The sequence below is a fragment of the Physeter macrocephalus genome, chromosome 20 (genome assembly GCF_002837175.3).
Source record: "Physeter macrocephalus isolate SW-GA chromosome 20, ASM283717v5, whole genome shotgun sequence".
Classification (NCBI taxonomy): domain Eukaryota; kingdom Metazoa; phylum Chordata; class Mammalia; order Artiodactyla; family Physeteridae; genus Physeter; species Physeter macrocephalus.
Genome location: NC_041233.1, coordinates 4,232,679 through 4,251,872, shown reverse-complemented (window position 1 = coordinate 4,251,872; position 19,194 = coordinate 4,232,679). Strand labels below are relative to the sequence as shown.

The 19,194-nt window shown below is 42.8% G+C and overlaps 1 protein-coding gene across 1 annotated transcript in view; it reads left to right on the top strand.

The window, feature by feature from the left end:
- PCNX2 (pecanex 2) overlaps window positions 1–19,194 on the top strand; it is a 302,561-nt gene that overhangs the window by 153,473 nt on the left and 129,894 nt on the right. Inside the window, 2 exon segments of the mRNA XM_055081202.1 lie at window positions 14,249–14,358; window positions 15,966–16,062. Of these exon segments, the coding sequence (XP_054937177.1) occupies window positions 14,249–14,358; window positions 15,966–16,062 (207 nt within the window).

Here is a 19,194-nt window from a genome sequence, read left to right as displayed (position 1 = left end):
AAACCCGCCCCCCGCCCCCACCCCCACCCCCAACCGCAGTGAAAGTGCCAAGTCCTAATCACTGGACCGCCAGGGAATTCCGTTGACAAGTGTTGAAGGCTCATTATCAAAAGTAATGTATGCTCCTGGGATTGTTAAATGACTTTTTCTTGCAAAATTCTTGGAGGGTTTTGGAAGCTGTTGAAGAATCTGGTATTCAAGAAGAAGTTTTTTGGGTTTTTACCTAGCTGTGGGACAGATGTTGTCATTCCCTCACCTCCCCAAGTCCGACTCCCTCCTCATAGCAGACGTTGCTAATTGATTACAGCATTTTTTCTCACTGAGGTCAGCAGGGCTCCGTGATGCCCAGACAGTAGTACCGGCAGCCAGTACCAACTGATCAGAGCTGGTCCAAGAGATAAAATCTATTTACTTTCCTGGGCTGAGACTTTTATTTCTGTTTTCCTTTCTGTTTATGGCCTGCCATTGGTGTAAGTCACTGTTGGATCAGAGTTAATAGATTCCACTTTGAAAACACGCTTCCAACTCTGTGATGGGACTGAACACTTCAGAGGCTCTGGGGTTTACTTATGTGTTGAAACAGGCTTTTTACCAGGTGAAACTGGGGTACTTTGAAAGATTTATTTAATCTCAAAGAGGTGCTGACTTCCTTCCTCAGCACAGAACAAACATCACTTGTGGTAAATAGTAGGATCCGTTGTTAGAGAATCTTAATGTTCTATCTATATTTTGAAACACCTTTTAGTTAAAAATAGAGCAATTTGCATTTCTTCCTCCTCATTTGTAAGTCCTGAGTTTTCTAAAGGTCTCAGATAGACTCTCCACTTTAAAAAACAGCGCCTATTAAATGCTGTGCATTGAATGAATGTGTTTAACAAATTGGCAAGGGCATCCTTAGGAAAAAAGAGAAGCTCACCCACCTTCAACTCCACATACTTATCCAGAGCTGTGATTCCGCTTCTTGTTTAACGACGCTTTTGTTTATGACTTTTATGCTTACACGTTTCGCTCCTAGAATTGATTTTTTTTTTCCCTTTTATCTCTGCTGCGCCGTGATGGATTGATGGGCCCTTGTGAACAATTTCAGCATGTCAGCTGCCTTCCCAGAGATGTGTTTCTCTGTCTGGGTCTTGATATGTATTTACATCCTTGATTTTTATTATTCTCACTTGATAGAAGCAGATTGAGGGACTGGCATTTAATTTTGCTCTCTGGAATATTAATTAGGGGAAGAAATTTTATTCCTCTTTTAATTTCATATTCTTTTTGACTCATCCAAGATGGTAGCAAGTAACATGTAAATGGACTCCCTTATTGACTTAACTACTTAACTACTACATCACTGTCAAGTGATGTACAGAAACAACCAGAATATTTGCTCCCTAGAGAAATGGCTCAGTAGTTAATTAGCTGGGCTTTCTGTATGTCTGGATAAACCATGATTTCTATTGCTTATTATCCCTTGTAAAGAGATTCTATTTTATTGATGGCAAGGGCATCCGGAGGTTGAGGTAAATTATTATAATTTAATGTTTCCCAAGCATCGTTAACAACTGCTATGGGAGAGTTTTCCCCATATTCTTCTAGGTACTACAGGGTTGCAGCTAAAACAATGGCATTTCCCATGCATTCAGGTCTTAAACTCTAATATAAATATAAAACAGACTCATAGATCTAGAATAGTTTTAGTTCTGAAATTGACCTTACATATCCCCTGTCCCAAACCCTTCATTTTATTACTTAAAATGAGGAAATGGAGGTCCAGAGAGCGATTAAGTGACTTAACATCACACATCGCAGATCCCAGATCTTGTGTCTTTTCAAAAATCTCACTTCTGTGCCATCCTCCCTAGCACATTTGAAGTATAAACATGTTTTTCTAGGCAAAAGAACCATTCGCAGGCATGTAAGATACCTTGCAGATCGATGGTACTTTAATTTGCGGAATAATTTCCCAAGTGTTTTCTCATTTGCCCTTTATTATAGCTCCATGTAATACATAAGGAAGATAATAGCATTTCTGTATTCAGTGGTGAATGTGAGCCCAGAGTGCTGACGTTATTTGCCTAAGGGCACATGGCTAATTCACATTCGTTTTTTTTTTTCAATTGTAAAATGGATTAGTAATACCTGCTTCATATGAATGTTATCAGAAGTGAATGAAATTAAATTGATAGTATATATAAAGTGTCTAGCTCAAGGGTTTTCATTAAATGGTGTGGTGCACAGGATTCTGAGACTGCCCCAAGACTCCTGCCCCCTGGTGTGCCCACCCTGTATAATTTCTGCCCCTTGAGTGTGGACAGCACCTGTGAGTATGATAAGGTGTCCCTCTTGTAATTAGGTTACATCATCTGGCAAGGGTAGAAAGGATTTTGAGGTGTAATTAAGGTCCCTAATCAGTTAGCTTTAAGTCAATCAAAAGAGAGATTTTCTGGATGGGTCTGACCTAATCAGACAAGTCCTTTAAAAGAAGGACTAGAGGTCAGAGACAGAAGAAGCAGCAGACACCGTCGCCGTGGCCTTGAAGAAGTAAACAGCTGTGTTGCAAATAGCCTATGGAGAGGACCACACGTCATAAGGACGGCCTCTCAGATCTGGAGCAGATCCCAGCAAAGCCAGCAAGAAAATTCAGTCCTATAGCCGCGAGAAACTGAATTCTGCCAGCCAGAAGTGAGGTTGGAAGAGGACTCAAGGCTCAGGTAAGGCTGCATCCCTGGGCCACACTGTGAATTCAGCCTGGTGAGACCCCAAGCAGAGGAGCCGGTCACGCCCAGATGGCTGAAGCAGGACACTGTGAGATCATACTTTGTGTTGTTTAAGCCACTGTTTGTGGGGATTTGTTACACTGCAGTAGAAAACAAATACAAGTGGCAATTACTATTAGCATTCTTAGTTGCTGGTGATGATGTTGGTGAACATAGTGGGGATGATGCTGATAGTAATACGCCTGCAAACGAAATCCAAGTTTTAACTCACTTCTGTTACACTAGACTCCAGATTATATTTTATGGCTAGAACCATGTCACTTCTAGCTGCAAGGGGATGGGAATTACAAGTCTTTCAGCTGCCTGAACAGCTAGTAAGGAAGCAACGACTGGTGGGGAAGAGGACAGATGGACGTTAGATGGGCAGTGAGTACTTTCTGTCACATTCCCTTCCTAGAAAGTTAAACACGTGTAATTGATCTCCAAACCCAGTTAACACTGGATTGTCAGGATCCTCAAGTAGAGCTGGATGCCTTTGACAGTGGCTGTGGACAGTGATTTGGGGGAAAAACAGGAAGAAGAATGATACCTCAGTTGTTCAAAATGGAATTGCAATTGCTGAGTAAAGTAAGATCTGGAGTCAGGTTTGGGTAGGAAGCACAGAGTTTGAAAGGGTCAAATCCAAGAAATGTAGTGAAATCAATATTGGTAGGATTCAGTGGCTGTCCAATTTGGAGTGGGGAAGTTGGGTGGACAAGAGAATTCCAGGCCTGCAGTATGAGCAGTGGTGGTCCCAGTAGAGATGGAGGACTATGCTTGTCCTAGCCATGCCAGCAGAAGTTTATCTTCCTTCCAAAGTCCATGGGCAGTATTGCCCTGTTGGTGTTCATGTCAATGCTTATTTATCCTGAATATAATCTGTTCTGTGGGAAATAGATACTCCCACAATAACTAGTACAGTAAAAGCCTCTGTTTCCTCATGTTTAAAATGAGCGATCCCTGCCTTGAAGGTTTGCTATAATCTGAATGTGATGGTGCATGTAAAGTGGCCAGTCAAGCCGTTGCTCGACACATCGGTACTATTATTGTTGTTGTTCTTTGTGTGTACTTTTCTTCACCCCCGGTTTCATCATGAACTCCTGAAGGTCATGACTATGGTTTATATATGCTTCTTTTCATATTCTGCTAAAAGTCCAGTGTTACATAATAGATGCTCTATAAACTTTGGATTGAGTAAATGCAGATAACTGAGAAGAAGGCTATGAGAAGGAAAGTAAATGTCAGTATTTCCCAAAAAGTTCGTATGTGTGTGTGTGTGTGTGTGTGTGTGTGTGTGTGTGTGCACGTGCACGCTTATTTATCTATGTTGGATGGTGCCTATCAGGTAGGTTTGCATGGTACCTGTCAGGCTTTCTTGCTGGTGAATGAGCTAATTTTCCCCCGATACCTATTCCAAAAAGTAAAACAGTCTTTTTTTTAATCTAACATTTTAGTTATTTTATTTTATTTTATTTCACTGGCCACACCGTTTGGCACGAAGGGTCTTAGTTCCCCGACCAGGGATCGAACCCGTGCCCCCTGTAGTGGAAGTGTGGAGTACTAACCACTGGACCGCCAGGGAAGTCCCAGTAAAATAGTCTTGAATCATAAGCATATGCTGCTTTTTCACCAAAAAGAAAGAAGAGTATGAGGTAAGGAAAACCTACTTTTAGTAGACAGTGAAGTCTTATTCATCGTATCTGTTATGCTGATCATTCATTTATTTACTGAACACATATTGACTGACTGCTGTGAATTAGACTCAGTGATAGGCCATGGGGCTGCCCCTCTGGGTGTCTAGGGTCTACCAGGAATGTCAGCTGGGGCTGCTACAGGATGAGCACTGGGTTCTGGGGAACCCCGAGGGTGCCCAGTGCATGTTTGCAAGTGCCGGCCGGCCGCATGGTGACCCATGGCCATGAACTGTGAACAGAGTACAGAGTACAAGACTGGGAGACACAGCTGATCTTGCTGAGTTCTGGAACTTCAAGGGCACAGATCTCCTTTTACTTAAGTGTAAGATTCATGTCAAAATAGTCCTAGAAGTAGGACTTATATCAGAGAGAAAGTGATATGATCTAGATCTTATTTTAGGATGTATGGAAACCTGGATTCAGAAATGCCTGGATATTTAATGGGCTCAGAAAAATCCATTGCTTTTCCCTTAAAAGAAAGTGTGTGAATCTGATATGAAGGGCATAGCAAAGTGAGAACTTGGTCCATTTGCATTCCCTTTATAACCAAACCCTCAGTTAGTTTGGCCTGTAAATTCCATCATAGAGGTGTCTAAAATTTTGAAGGAAAAAAATGCTGAAACTAGGATTCTCTTCAGAAAGTACTTTTATACAAAGCTGAACTTCCCTGTGTATTTTCATCAAAAGAATTCCCAAATGCATATGAAATCTACCACAGAATTGTAGGACTATTAGACAGTTTTATTTCTACCTCATAAAAAGATTTCAAAACCTGTGGGAGTTTTATGAAGGCAGCACTCATCTATCCATATCACTCCCAACTCAGGGACCCATGAGACGCCTCTCAAAGCAATTAGGGATGTTAATTTTAAGCAAACTGTCACATGGTATACACTTCACTATCAGTGGGTGATAGATTGTTTAAAACCGATATTATTTTTCTCCAAAAATAAAATATGTATTTGTGTGCATATGTGTCTGAGTAAATAAATTATATGTATATAATAAAATTCAAGACTAATGTCAAGGGGCTTCCCTGGTGGCACAGTGGTTGAGAATCCACCTGCCAATGCAGGGGACATGGTTTCGAGCCCTGGTCCGGGAAGATCCCACATGCCATGGAGCAGTTAAGCCCGTGCGCCACAACTACTGAGCCTGCTCTCTAGAGTCTGTGAGCCACAACTACTGAGCCTGCGTGCCACAACTAATGAAGCCCACACACCTAGAGCCCGTGCACCGCAACGAAGAGTAGCCCCCGCTCGCAGCAACTAGAGAAAGGCCGCGCGCAGCAGCGAAGACCTGACGCAGCCAAAAATAAATAAATAAATTTATTTTAAAAACCCAGCAACAACAAAAGACTAATGTCAATACATGGATGCTTAAAATATGAAAGTTCTTTTTAAAAATCCACTAGAAATGTCAGTCAGTACTTCCTCTCTTCCTTTCTGCTTCTCTTTGCAGAAATGAGACTGAGCACTGAGCTAAACCTTTCAGATAAGACACCCAGTGCATTTGATCATTTCGTTTCAAAATCTCTCTTCAGGTCAGTGGTTCTCTTCTTCCTCAAGTGTCAACATTTTCTTCTTTATCCCAAAATAAAAATTAAAATAAAAACATCCTCAAATGCATTTTTTTACTGTATTTCTGACTCAACAAGTTCAACTCCTGCTAGAAGTTTGGTTTCTAGGTGCTCCTGCGGCTGTGGAAAGTCCCATCAACCTCCCTGTTGGTCTTTTAAAAAAAAAAAAAAAAATACTTAATTTTATTTATTTTTGGCTGCGTTGGGTCCTCATTGCTGTGTGTGGGCTTTCTCTAGTTGTGGCAGTGGGGGGCTACTCTTTGTTGCAGCGCACAGGCTTCTCATTGCAGTGGCTTCTCTTGTTGCAGAGTGCGAGTTCTAGGCTCACAGGCTTCAGTAGTTGTGGCACGTGGGCTCAGTACTTGTGGCTTGCGGGCTCTAGAGTGCAGGCTCAGTAGTTGTGGCACGCGGGCTCAGTAGTTGTGGCTTGCGGGCTCAGTGGTTGTGGCTCCTGGGCTCTAGAGCACAGGCTCAGTAGTTGTGGCACACAGGCTTAGTTGCTCTGAGACATGTGGGATCTTCCCGGACCAGGGCTTCAACCCGTGTCCCCTGCATTGGCAGGCGGACTCTTATCCACTGCGCCACCAGGAAAGGCTCTCCCTGTTGGTCTTTTACAGGATTGCCTCCTGTGCAGGGCACACCTGCCCAAGGAGCCTGGGCAAGGAGACAGGCTTAGGCCCTGGAGAGGGATGCAGGTGGGGTGACTTAGGACTGAACAGCCTGGAGAGGGATTAGGAGATTAAGGAGAAAGGAATGGAAAAAAAAGGACAAAGCCATTTTATCTTGCTGTGTTTCCCCCCCACCCTAAATCTTAATTCTATAAAATGATTCTGAAGAGTTCCTTCTTGTTCTCAGTTTGTTTATTTAGTTGTGTGTGTATTAAATTGCAGAGATGTTAAAACAGTAGTATGTTCCTACACAATGAAAGCGTAAGGAGAAAAGCTTTCATCAAGTTTCTCTTCCTTCTTTCTCAGGCGAGCTTGTCTCTTAACCTCTCCTTGGAAAATATCTGTGTTTTGAAATAATTTGGGAAAAGGAAATGCTAATGTTTTCCTAATTGTACTTTACTGAATCATCAATGTCAGGAAGTTCTTCCTTAAATTACATCCAGATTCCCTTGCTGATGCTGAAGCTTATTTCCTTTAGTTTTATCTTCAGAGTCGATGGCGCCCAGCTGCCTCTCTTCCCAGTGCAGAAAATTACGGGTTGATAAACCATAAAGGTCATTTCCTTTCAGTGTATTTTCTTCATGCTTAACTATTTCCCATTCTTTTATCTATATATCTATATGCATAACAGTGGTACCTTTAGAATTGCACCCAGCCATACCCATCCTGCAGCATATCCAGGCCATGCTTGAATGCAGGGTCATGCAGCATCGAAGCATTTTACCCTTGCATGACTTGGAATATGCTCTTCCTAAGTTCATTCCCAATCACTTTTACAATCCAGCTCCTTACTCAGTCCTTCATGGAGCTTCCTCTGAGCTCCTCTCAGATGACTTCTTCCTCTGGGCTATCACCTTACCATGTGTCACAACAAACCCCAACACAGACAGTTAACTGAAAAGATGTGCAACACTATTGAATGGGGGATGATACATGAATGAAACAGCCTGTAAAGATGGAAACTTCTAATTTATAGTGATCCCAAGCCTTTTTATTTTTATTTATTATTTATTTATTTATTTATTTATTTATTTATTTTGGCTGTGTTGGGTCTTCATGGCTGCATGCAGGCTTTCTCTTGTTGCGGCGAGCAGGGGCTACTGTTCATTGTGGTGCACGGGCTTCTCATTGTGGTGGCTTCTCTTGTTGCCGAGCACGGGCTCTAGGTGCACGAGCTTCAGTAGTTGCAGCACACAGGCTTAGTAGTTGGGGCACGTGGGTTCAGTAGTTGCAGCACACAGGCTTAGTAGTTGGGGCGCATGGGTTCAGTAGTTGTGGCTCACAGGCTCTAGAGTGCAGGCTCAGTAGTTGCAGTGCACGGGCTCAGTTGCTCTGCGGCATGTGGGATCTTCCCGGACCAGTGGTTGAACCCATGTCCCCTGCATTGGCAGGTGGATTCTTAACCACTGCGCCAAGCCTTTTAGATGGAAAGTCATGAGATGTCCACATACTGTGCACAGTGAGGTGTACAAGTATTTAGGGAGGTGTCAGATACAGTGCACTGAACCAGGGCTTGGTCGGTCTTGCCACCTTTAGTAAGTCTTTTACATTCTCCCTGTCTTCTTACTTGACCAATAATTTGGTCAAGGGGTGAGGTTGGCTCAGTTATGAGATCTCTTCCAAATCTAAAATAATCTTTCCTGAAGATAGCATGGTTTTGCAAACTTTGGCATTCTAAACACGAAAAAATAACTCATGTGTATATCCAAATAGTCCTTCCTATCCTTGCTTCCCTGAGAAATTTGCCTCCTATTTTATATATTATGTAACAGTATCTGTTGAAAAAATGAACAACGTTAAGAACTTGGAGCTTGAGGGTATTTCCAGTAGTAAGCCTAAGAAGATCCTGGTGGTCTGCCTTTTTACAATCTGCCCAAGCTCAGGTGAGCCCCGGTTCTTTCTAAGAAAGAGTTATGTGAAGATCTGAGGTTGAGGGAGAAAACACACAAAGCCACACCTGGAATATGGGTTCCTTGCAATCCTTCACCCCATGCTTCTTCTTGGAAGAAGAAGTACGCCATTCTGGCGTCACCTCACTTTTACATTGTTGAAGAAAATATTCATTCCTTCTGTCCTGTCCCTGCGGCCACAGTGCTGTTCATTCATGTCTAACAATTTATCTTGAAGCTATTGGTTATGCTCAAAGAAATCACATGTATGGAAGGATGAATGTAGACTTCTACTAATACAGGACAGACACCAGAAGGAATGCAACAGATTAAAATAACAAATGAGAACTACCTAATAAGGTCTGTCAATTCAGATTGTGCAACTTGACATAATAATATCATATCTTGGCAAGGTCAGATTTGCATTTTGTAGAAGACTTCCTGTTTTCTTATTTTCTGTCTGTAGTACAGAAACAGAAGGATATAAGGAATCTACAGAAATCATTGTTTTTCTCTTGGATTCTCAGAGAAGGACCATACTTAAGGTCAATTCTAATTCTTTTCAGGAAATGTGATTTTGTTGCAATCCTCAGTCCTCTTATGTATCTGCTCTGGTCTGAATGTTTGTGTTCTGCTAAATTCATATGTTGAAATCCTAACCCCAAAGGTGATGGTATTAAGAGGTGGGGCCTTTGGAAGGTGATTGGGTCATGAGGATGGCACCCTCATGATTGGTATTAGTGCCCTTCTGAAACAGGCCAGAGAAACGCCCTTGCTCTTTTCATTATATGAAGATATGCCAGCTGTGAACCAGAAAGTGGATTCTCACCAGACACCAAATCTGCTGTCATCTTATCTTGGCCTTCCCAGCCTGCAGAACTGTGAGCACTAAATTTCTGCTGTTCATGATATCATATGTCTATGATATTTTGTTATAGCAGCCTGAATCAACTGAGATAGTATCTTAGTAAAGCATATAGTAATAGCAAACATTTATTGAGCATTTTAGACTGGCTACTAAGTATTTTACACACAATATTTCACATAATATTTACACCAACCCTAAGGGGTATTATCTAAAATAAGGAAACTGAGGCTTAAAAGCTTGCGTAGTATCTTTGTGCTAATAATCAGCAGAGTTGGGACTGAAGCTGGCAGTCCTAGCCAGAACCCATGCTTTTAACTACTGCTCTGCGCTGGGAAAGACCAACCTTCTGTGTCTTGAATATACCTAAATAAAATGATCTGTGCGGTTCCCTTCTTAGGTCTGCATCACAGAGTAAGGCAGTAATGGTTGCTCAAGTCCAGGGCATCAGTTCCATACATATTTAGTAAGGGCCTTTCAGGGCCTGGCCCCTGCACAGGGTGTTCAGAATACACTGGGGTGAAACAGACGAGTCCCTGCTGTCAACAGGCTTGACCAGTGGAAGGATCATGGGTTAATCACACAGTCTTTATACAGCTCTGTAGTCACAAGCAGAGATAAATGCTGGGAAGTAGAAGGAAGGGGGACAACGTCCCTGTCCTCTAGCCCCGATGGGAAAATATCTGTTTCCCATTAGATATTTTTACCTCCTGTTCCCTTTTCTACAAACTGCTATTTTAGTAGGTAAAGAGGGAGGGTGCCTCAGTACTAGGAGGGGTAGCTGCCCTTTCACGTTTGTACTGCAGAGATTTAATTAAGTAGAGAATAAATGAGAGAAGAATTAGATTAAGGGGTATTGGGTGAATCAAAGTAGATAAACTTAATTATTTAAATATATTTAGTTTGGCTTTAATTTATTCTCTGCAAAGACCATCCATTATGGGCGCTCTTTCTTTTCCAATTAATAAAAAACTAACATCGACATACTGCTTTGCTGTGTGCAAGGCCGTTTCAAATCTCATCAAGGCATTGCAGCAATATTTCAAGAAAAGTGTCATTGTCACCTTTTTTACAGAAGCAGAAGCTGAGCCAATGAGAAGTCAAGTCCCTTCCACAGACTCATTCATTCCAGGAAGTGAGGAGCCTGGAATTCACTTCCGCCGATGCGTTTTCCCCTGACTTTTACTTTGTTCTGTGCAGGGACCATTATTTCCATGGTCATGGTTACTAAATCCTTCTCATAGTGATTTTTTTCTAGTGTTTGCATTTTTTATGGGATGCATGTAAAAGCAAGCCCTCTGTCTTCACGAAATTGTGTATTAAACATGCAGCAGAGGCAAACACAGAGGAATCAGTGGGAGGAAATAGCATTTAGCAGGTTTTTCTCTTTCGGAAAACTTTGTGGCTGTGTTTTTGTAACAGCCAAGTATGAAATGAAAGGGGAGAAGCTGCAGGTGGGTGTCCGGAGCAGGGAGAGGAGGAGCAAACGTGAGGATGGCTGGGGTCAGCTCCATCCACCCACAACACCCCAGAGCCCAGCTTGGTCCTCGAGAAGCCCCTGCAGGGGAAGGACCGTGTTCTCCACATTTCTTCTGTGCGGGGCTCCACGTAAACGCCAATCCCTGGACTCACTGGAGCCTCTGCTTCCTGCCTGGTGAGCACCCAGCACCAGGCACCTCACCATCCAGCCCCTGTCACACCTTATTACAATTACTTACGTTCTTCCCTCCCCAGACACCTGTGCTGTCCTCCTCAGAGGTGTGCTCCTTGGTGCCTGACACATAGGAAGTGGCCAATAAATGTTTCATGAATGAACTTTCAAGAAAGAATAACATTCCCAAGTTCCAGAATAAATTGTCTGTTATTGGGGGTGCTGTTTGAATGAAAAAATTAGTTTTCAGGTCATGAGATACCTTCCCTCTAATAGTCTAATCATTTCTATGACATTTCACTGCCTGATCCACATTTGATCTAAGCTACTTAATTTCTTCACCCTCTTTTCTTGCTGAAACATTTTTTTTCCACACAGGTCATAGAAGACGGACTGGTGTAATCATGAAAACTGAAACCTCATTCTCTCAAGGATAGGTTGATGTGCTAACATTAGTGCCAAGTACAGGGAAGAGATGCAAACTGCCTCTCTGCAGGGAGTCCAGAGGGGGCAAGTCCTACGCATGCCCAGAACAGGAGTGAGATATCTTAAATGCTGAAGTAAACGTGTTTAACGATGGTTCTGATGCAAGGGGAGACCTTCTATCTGCCTGGGAAATCAGGGAGACAGCACCAGGCAGGTGGGACTTCTTATACTGGGCACTGAAGCATGGGTAGGAGTTCACCAGGCAGAGGGGAGTGGACTGGGGTCAGAGTGGAAGAGCTCTCTGGGCAGATGCAACTTTGTGTGCGAAGGCAGGGGGGCCAGGAAGCAACACATCTTTATGGTTTTGCTGCTGTGCAGAAGGAGGCTGAAAAGTTGAACTAGGGCCGGATCCTAATTGGCTTAGCTAGCTTCCTGTGGAGTAGATTTTTTCGGTAGGTAATGAGGAATCACTGAAAAATACTGAGTGAAGGGCAATCGTGATTGATTTGCCTTTTATGGGAAGAGGACCACTCGTTTGTAATGTGGAGGGTGAATCGTGGCGTCTGTGGAGTGGGGAGGGATATGGAGATTGCATAGATCTTCCCACTATGAAGCTATTAACAGTAGCCCCGGAACAAGGCAGTGGATGCCTGACCCAGTACGATGCAATGAAAGGAAGGGACAAATTGGAGCTGCATTGAAAGATGCATCGATAACACCAGCTGACTGTGGACCAGCTGACTGTGGGGATGTCCTGAGGAAACAGCCCAGGACAGTCTGGCTCAGAGCCCTGGGTACCAGTCACCAAGAAGGGGCTGCATTGAACCGTCTCATACCAAAAACTTAAAAAAATGGCCCAGCGTACAGAAAAATACCCTTGCAGCAACCCCTGCCTATGTATTATTTTCCCTTTCTTAAGAGGAGGAAACTAACACAATGCTCAGAGATGTTAAGTAAGTTAGCCAAGGCCACACAGCTCATCCCTGGCAGGACCAGGGTTCAAATCCAGGTCTGCCCAGCTTGAAGCCCATGCTGTGAGGAGGTGCTGTACCCGCGGGGGAGGGGCCGCCCCACGTGACAGATGCACTGGCTGATGAGGAGCCTCTTGCAAGGCTGGCGGGCACTGAAGGAGAGAAGAGAGCGCCATGGCTTTCCAGGGTAACTGGTGGGAGGGGGCCTTTGCATTTTATTTTTTTAATTTTTTAATTTTAATTTTTTGTTTTTCCTTTTAAACTTTTATTTTATTGAAGTATAGTTGATTTACAGTGTTGTGTTAGTTTCGTAAAGATGTCAGCAACTTCAGCATCTTTATAGGCAGGGCAGCAGGAGCCAATGAAAAGAGAGGATGTCTGTCCTCCAACCAGGGGATGTCTGTGGAATAAGAGGAGGACTTCATGGGCATGTGGGGAGGGAAGGGCCCCTCTCCGTGGACACAGGAAGTGGAGGGTGCTTTGCTGAAGGCAACTCCAAAGGGAAGGCAAGAGGGAAGTGGAGACTGCTTTTAACACTGGAACTTGTTGGCAAAATTGATGGTGAAGAATCAAGAAAATCACAGATATAGCCCTGGTGCCTTGGGGACCTGGGAGGTTCCCTGCGCCAGTACTCAGGACGCTGATCTGAGAGCTTGGAGGACGCCCTTGGTGGAGGCTGGGCGCCCGAGGGTGTGTAAGGAGCCAGCCTTACCTCCTGACTACCCAGCTACAGGCTCCGCGGCCTCCGAGAGGCTGGGTCCCTTTGGTTCCTTCCAGGTGCTGCTCTCCAGGCCCTGGACCTTCACAGGGGTTATTTTAATGTCTAGGAAAGGGAAGCCTGCGAAAATAAATAAAACCCCTCGCTCTACCCAGTGTAACATTAGTTCCTCCAGCATATCTGAGCAGTTACAAATGTGATCTGAGCACACCTCTTTCACTTGTATTTTTGATTTTAAGCATAATGAACAATTTGTTCTTCTCAAATAAGGCACTTGGTGAGTTAAGGGATTCAGATCTTAGGAGAGAAACCTTGGAGTCCTTTTCTAGATCCCAGCTTTTGGCAGATTCTGTTGATGGAGGTTGGAAAGGCTAGATATATAGAAGTTTCCTTCTTTGTGTACAAAGACATGATGCTTGTATCTGGAAGGAGAGCTGGGTCCCAGGTCTGCTCACCGTGGGAAGGTGTATTCCCTGCGTCTGTTCGCCCTGGGTACAGTGCCTTGGTTACTGGCATCTGGGCTTCTATCTGATTAATTGTGACGTATCTTGCTGTTTTCTTTCAGATCATTTTTCTCTTTCTACATGGAGGCTCAGTCCACTAGTTGATTGGATCTCTATTGCCATATTGACATGTCTACTACCTTTTGAATAAATAAACATTAAGAAATATAATTTTATGTCATTAAGTATTACATTTAATTCAAAAGAGGCAACACATGTTTAATGTTACATCTTATAAAAATCCTAAACTGAATTTCAGAAAAGGTGAAGTTAATGTATTTTCATAAATATGCACAATTTGTTTCACATGTGCCCTCCCCATCGCCAGTCCCTTGTCAAAATCAATGCTTGTACATTCACAGGCTAGGTTTCTGGGGAGCCATCAGGTGCTTGGATATCCACTGGCAGGAGTGATCACAGGGCACCACGTCCATCCAGCTGGACCTCAGGGACACCTGCTAAGCGTTTTCTAGAATGCGATCCTGCTCTTTTTGCACCCAGGCTTGGAGTGACTTGGCTCTCTGATCTCTTGCTCAGGAACCCTGGAGCACGCAGCACATCCCAGCGCTGTTTTCAGCCTTCTGTGGCCTCCTGGTTGCACTTTCCTACCATCTGAGCAGACAGAGCAGCGACCCCTCTGTGCTCCTGTGTGTAACACGTATACACACACACACACACACACACACACACACACACACACACACACACACACAGCCGTCCCCTGGTCCTGCAGCCTTGCTCTCTCACCCAGTGCTCATGGTGCCTGGACTCTTTCCCCATTAAACCAGCTGGTCCCTGGGCTACGGTGGGAGAAATGCAGGACTGACCAGAAGTGAATGAAAATCAGGGGTCAAGTTCTAAGGCACATTTAACCTTTGCTCTGGTGCTTTTGGAGTGAAATTCGCAAGACCAGGAACAGATGGCCTCTTGCACCCAAGCACTGTCTTTGACTTTCCCTTGGTGAGTCATATGAGAAGCACCAACCTTCACAAGTATCCTCTCTGGGTCCACAAAGTGGCATCGCTGCCTTTATGCCAGGCAGCTAGCCTGGGGAGACTAGACTGGCATCTCTGAAAGGAAAAGTTTTGTTCTGTTGTTTTTTGTTCTTAGTATGGCAGTGCCCTCTGGATTTAAACAGAAGTGTGTGCCAAAGTTTTAAAAGGCATTTAATAATAACGCTTAGTCCCTTGAAAATATACTTTCCAATATTCCCTTTATGTGTTATCTTTCAAGTTTTTGATAAATATGCACTTTGGAACTGAAAACCCTTTATGTGATGCCATAGTTTCTGGGACCAGTCAATCAATCCAGTTAGTCAATCAATCATCTCATGTAATTTCTCCACATTTATGGGAGATATTGACTTAAGATAACCATAACTGTTTGGGGGGCAGAAAAATTATAATTTTAGGCTGTCAGGTACAGCAAGATGAAAGGCGTGGAAAATGGGGAAAGGTTAAATGTCAATGGCACAAATTTTCTTATCAAATATTTTACTATATTTTGTTCTGGCCAAAATAGAGAATCTCCATGAGCTTAGCTAGTTGTTGGCAGTCGGGGGTACCGATACCTCCTGTGGTCTTCAACAGCTTTACAGTAAGTCCCCTACACAGGAACCTTCAAGTTGCGAACTTTCAAAGATGCAAACGTGTTCGCATGTCCAATCACGTCAGGCGTGCATGAAATTGCAGCTGACCCTCCGTCTCCTGTTGCTGATGGACGATCCTTCAGCTCTACCATCTCCCACCCCCTCTCCCCCAGCTCCAGTCAGTACCTCTTCTTGCCTTTTCACTCGATGCCCGCCCCAGTATGCCAGCTGTTGTACTGGACTACTGTCCTTTTCCAGGGACTGTACTGTAAGATTAAAAATGTTTTCTTTATTTTTTGTGTCTGTTTTTTTATGTATTATTTGTGTGAAAAGTATTATAAACCTATTACAGTACAGTCCTAGATAGCCGATTGTGTCAGTTGGGTACCTAGGCTGACTTGTTGGACTTAGGAATACCCTCTTGGAACGGAACTCGTTCGTATGTAGGGAACTTACTGTAATCAGGATGGAATCTGAAGTTCACCCATTGTCTTTGTGGTCCCTTCAACATGCACCTCTTTTTCTTTATTACGAATTATCTAAAGGAGAGAGCACTGGCTTTTGTCATTTGTGAGTGTGAGGTCTAAGGTGAAGCTGTTTACCTCAAACCTTGGAATAGGCACATATTTTAAAAAGTAAAACCTGTGTGTGTTTTTCCATTTTCAGGTCCTTTATTCAGTGCCGATTGCTTCATAAGTTTTTACATCAAAATCTGGAAGAGTTGGCTGCAGACCCTCTCCCCAAGAAGATGAAAGATTCTGTGGTGAGACATTTGTGTTGTATGATGTATGCAGGGGCACCACTTGACTTGGTGTGGAATAGACCATGAGCTGCCTGCCCGGTGTGGACCCTTTGAGCTTCTGGAGGGTGGATGCTGTGCACATCTGCCACAGGTGCTCACTTGGTCCTCAACTGATGCAGTTTGCCTGGATATTCAAATGAGCCCTGTTCAGACAATTCCACCCACTGCTGGCCCCAAGCAGCAGGTGGGATGGGCGTGAAGAAAAGCTTGTCAATTAAACATTCAGCCAAACTGCATTCTTGATGTGCCCTGCCCACCCCCCTACCACTCTCCTCTCCACATCCTTGCCTTAGCCTCGTGCTGAGCTCAGGGAACTCTTTCCTGGGTCTTTTGGTTCAAGGTTGACATCTGTAAATCCCTTGGGAGGGGTGCTTGGGCTTTAGACTTATGTCTGGGATGTTGCAGAGGAGCCACCATATTGGCTGGAGCACAGGAGAGGAAAAGGAAGGAGGAAAAGAAGGAATAAATAAATAAATAAAAGGTTGTGAAAGAATGATGCTATTTCTCTGTTCCCAGGGAAATGGCTTGGAGCAGGTATATCTCTTTGGTATCAACTTCCAAACCTTAATAGTTTGAAAAGCAATGCTCATTGGTCACATAATCTCCCATTTGAATACTGAGCTTGGAGCAGTCTGCTGTCTCCCAGCCATGCTTTTTCTGTATTTTTAAGAATGACAGATCAAAGGAAAAGCAGTTAATGGGCTATTGATTGCAGGCTCCTCTAGGAGCCATGTCTCATTTGTCCTGGTCTCCACAGTATCTGTACCTCATGCCTAGTGGATGCTCAGTACATTCCATTGAATTTAGATGAGTTAAATTGCAATCCGCCATTTCGAGACAATGTGCAAGACTCATAGCCAACATGATAGCATTTAAAAGAATTCATACTCAGACCTCTATGCCTTTGAGTGTGGTTACAATTCAAGCTAAAGCATTGAGGCTTGTCTGTCACCACAGGGAATGAAAACACAAATCACTAGGAATAAGGGTTCGTTAATTGCTGAATTTAGGTTTTTCCTTCTAGTTTTATTGAGGTATAATTGACATTCAGCACTGTGTAATTGTGTCATAAAGGCTGAGATACACTTGAAAGCAAGGTGTGAGGTGAAGCTTCCAGAGCTGATGAAATGGCAGATAACAGAGAAGACATTTGACATTCAAATGTAGCATCAACAACCTGACCTCTAATATTTATACCAGGAAAGTTAGAGGGGCGAGATCAAACTCACATTCCCAGATCGATTGCTATGAAAGTCTTGGGGGACCCGAAGTCTACTCAGGAGTTTCCCATGGATATTTGAAAAAACTATCCCCACAAATGTTCCTTGATTTCATGAATGATGAAGATGCTTTCTCATTTATTGCAGTAAAAATAATGTATAAATTACAATGAAATCTGACAAGAAATTTGCCTAGAAGACATTTCATTAGCATGATTAGCCGTGATGGGTTAGGTGTTGCCTTACTTGGTTTTAATATACTTTGAAATGCTTTGTACCATGTAGAGCACATAATTTGTAGGTGATTTAATATGGTGTGGGTGTTCATCTCTCTGAAAAGTCTTCTCATCTAATTATAATATTTTCACGAGGCTCTCAGTTTCAGCTTTTACATTCTGATGTATAATACCTTTTATGTCATAGTGCAGAGATGAAATTTCCCTCCTTGTTTCTGATTTTGTTTCTTTATGTCTCTCTCTGGCTCTCTTATTCTCTTTTTGTCTCTCTCTCTCCCTGTCTCTCTCTCTCTCCCCTTACATTTTAGTTTATATGGGAAACCCCTAGGGAGCCTCATCTGATCTGTTTTCCAGCCCTTCCTTCTATTCTGATTCACTTGGCCTGGGGATCTGCATATTTATGAGACTGTCCACCCAGGTGATTCTGGTCAGGGGACCCACAGACTGTGCTGTAAGGGACATTGATCTAGAAATGGAGACAACCAGAGCTCTGTCAGTGGGTTTATTCTATATGAGCAACACAAGTTATGCATACAAAGTTTATTACCACAGTTCAATGGTTAATAAAAATATAAACTTTCCACTAGTGTTTTGCCAGGTTAGTCTTTTTCCATATGCCTTATTAGCATGGTCTTTCCGTTTGTACCCTCACTCATTTTCATCACTTTCAATGTTTTTTTTTAATAGATCTTTATTGGAGTATAATTGCTTCACAATACCGTGTTAGTTTCTGTTGTACAACAAAGTGAATCAGCCACAGGCATACACATGTCCCCATATCCCCTCCCTCTTGAGCCTCCCTCCCACCCTCCCTATCCCACCCCTCTAGGTGGTCGCAAAGCACCGAGCTGATCTCCCTGTGCTATGCGGCTGCTTCCCACTAGCTAACTATCGCATTCAGATTTGTTACTTTCATTGTATCTAGAGACAAACAAACAATTAATTTTTATCTGTGTTATTCAGACAGCTTCTTTTAAACAATTGGTTGTATCACATAGATTTTTCCAGCCCCATGCTGTCTATATCTGCTGGGTGTGTAGTGTTGGATCAGGGCTTCTTAAACTTCTTTTTAGGGTTGGAGCATGAAGTGTTACATAAAATGCCACAGTGGATTTAAAACATTCTTTGTACTAAGAGCTAATAGAGTTATTAGCTAAACATGCATGGATTTATCATTAAAATAGGCAACAAAACATTAATTTTATTGAATAGGGTTTTAGAAATTCTGGCTAATGTTAAGTCCTGAAAGAGAAAAAAGTGTAGATTACATTATTACATACGTATAGCATGCATAGAAAAGTTTATTGAAGTCGACTGTGATTAATAAGAGAATTCATAAATAACACCAGAGACAAAAAAAATCAGAAAAACAAGAGCATTCTAACATATCAGAAATAACCATAGAAGATATAACAAAAACATGATTGAACTCACGATAGCAACAAAATATATGAGTTGATAATAGAATGATTTTAACAAGTAGTGTCAGAAATAAAGAAAGCTACAGCAGTCTATTAAAATGTAAATGAAGTTCTGAATAAGTGGTGATAAACAGACATAACCTGATTTTGTATGAGAAGGCTGAAATTTCTTTTTTTTTTCTTTTTCTTTTTTTTTTTTTTTTTTTTTTGCAGTAC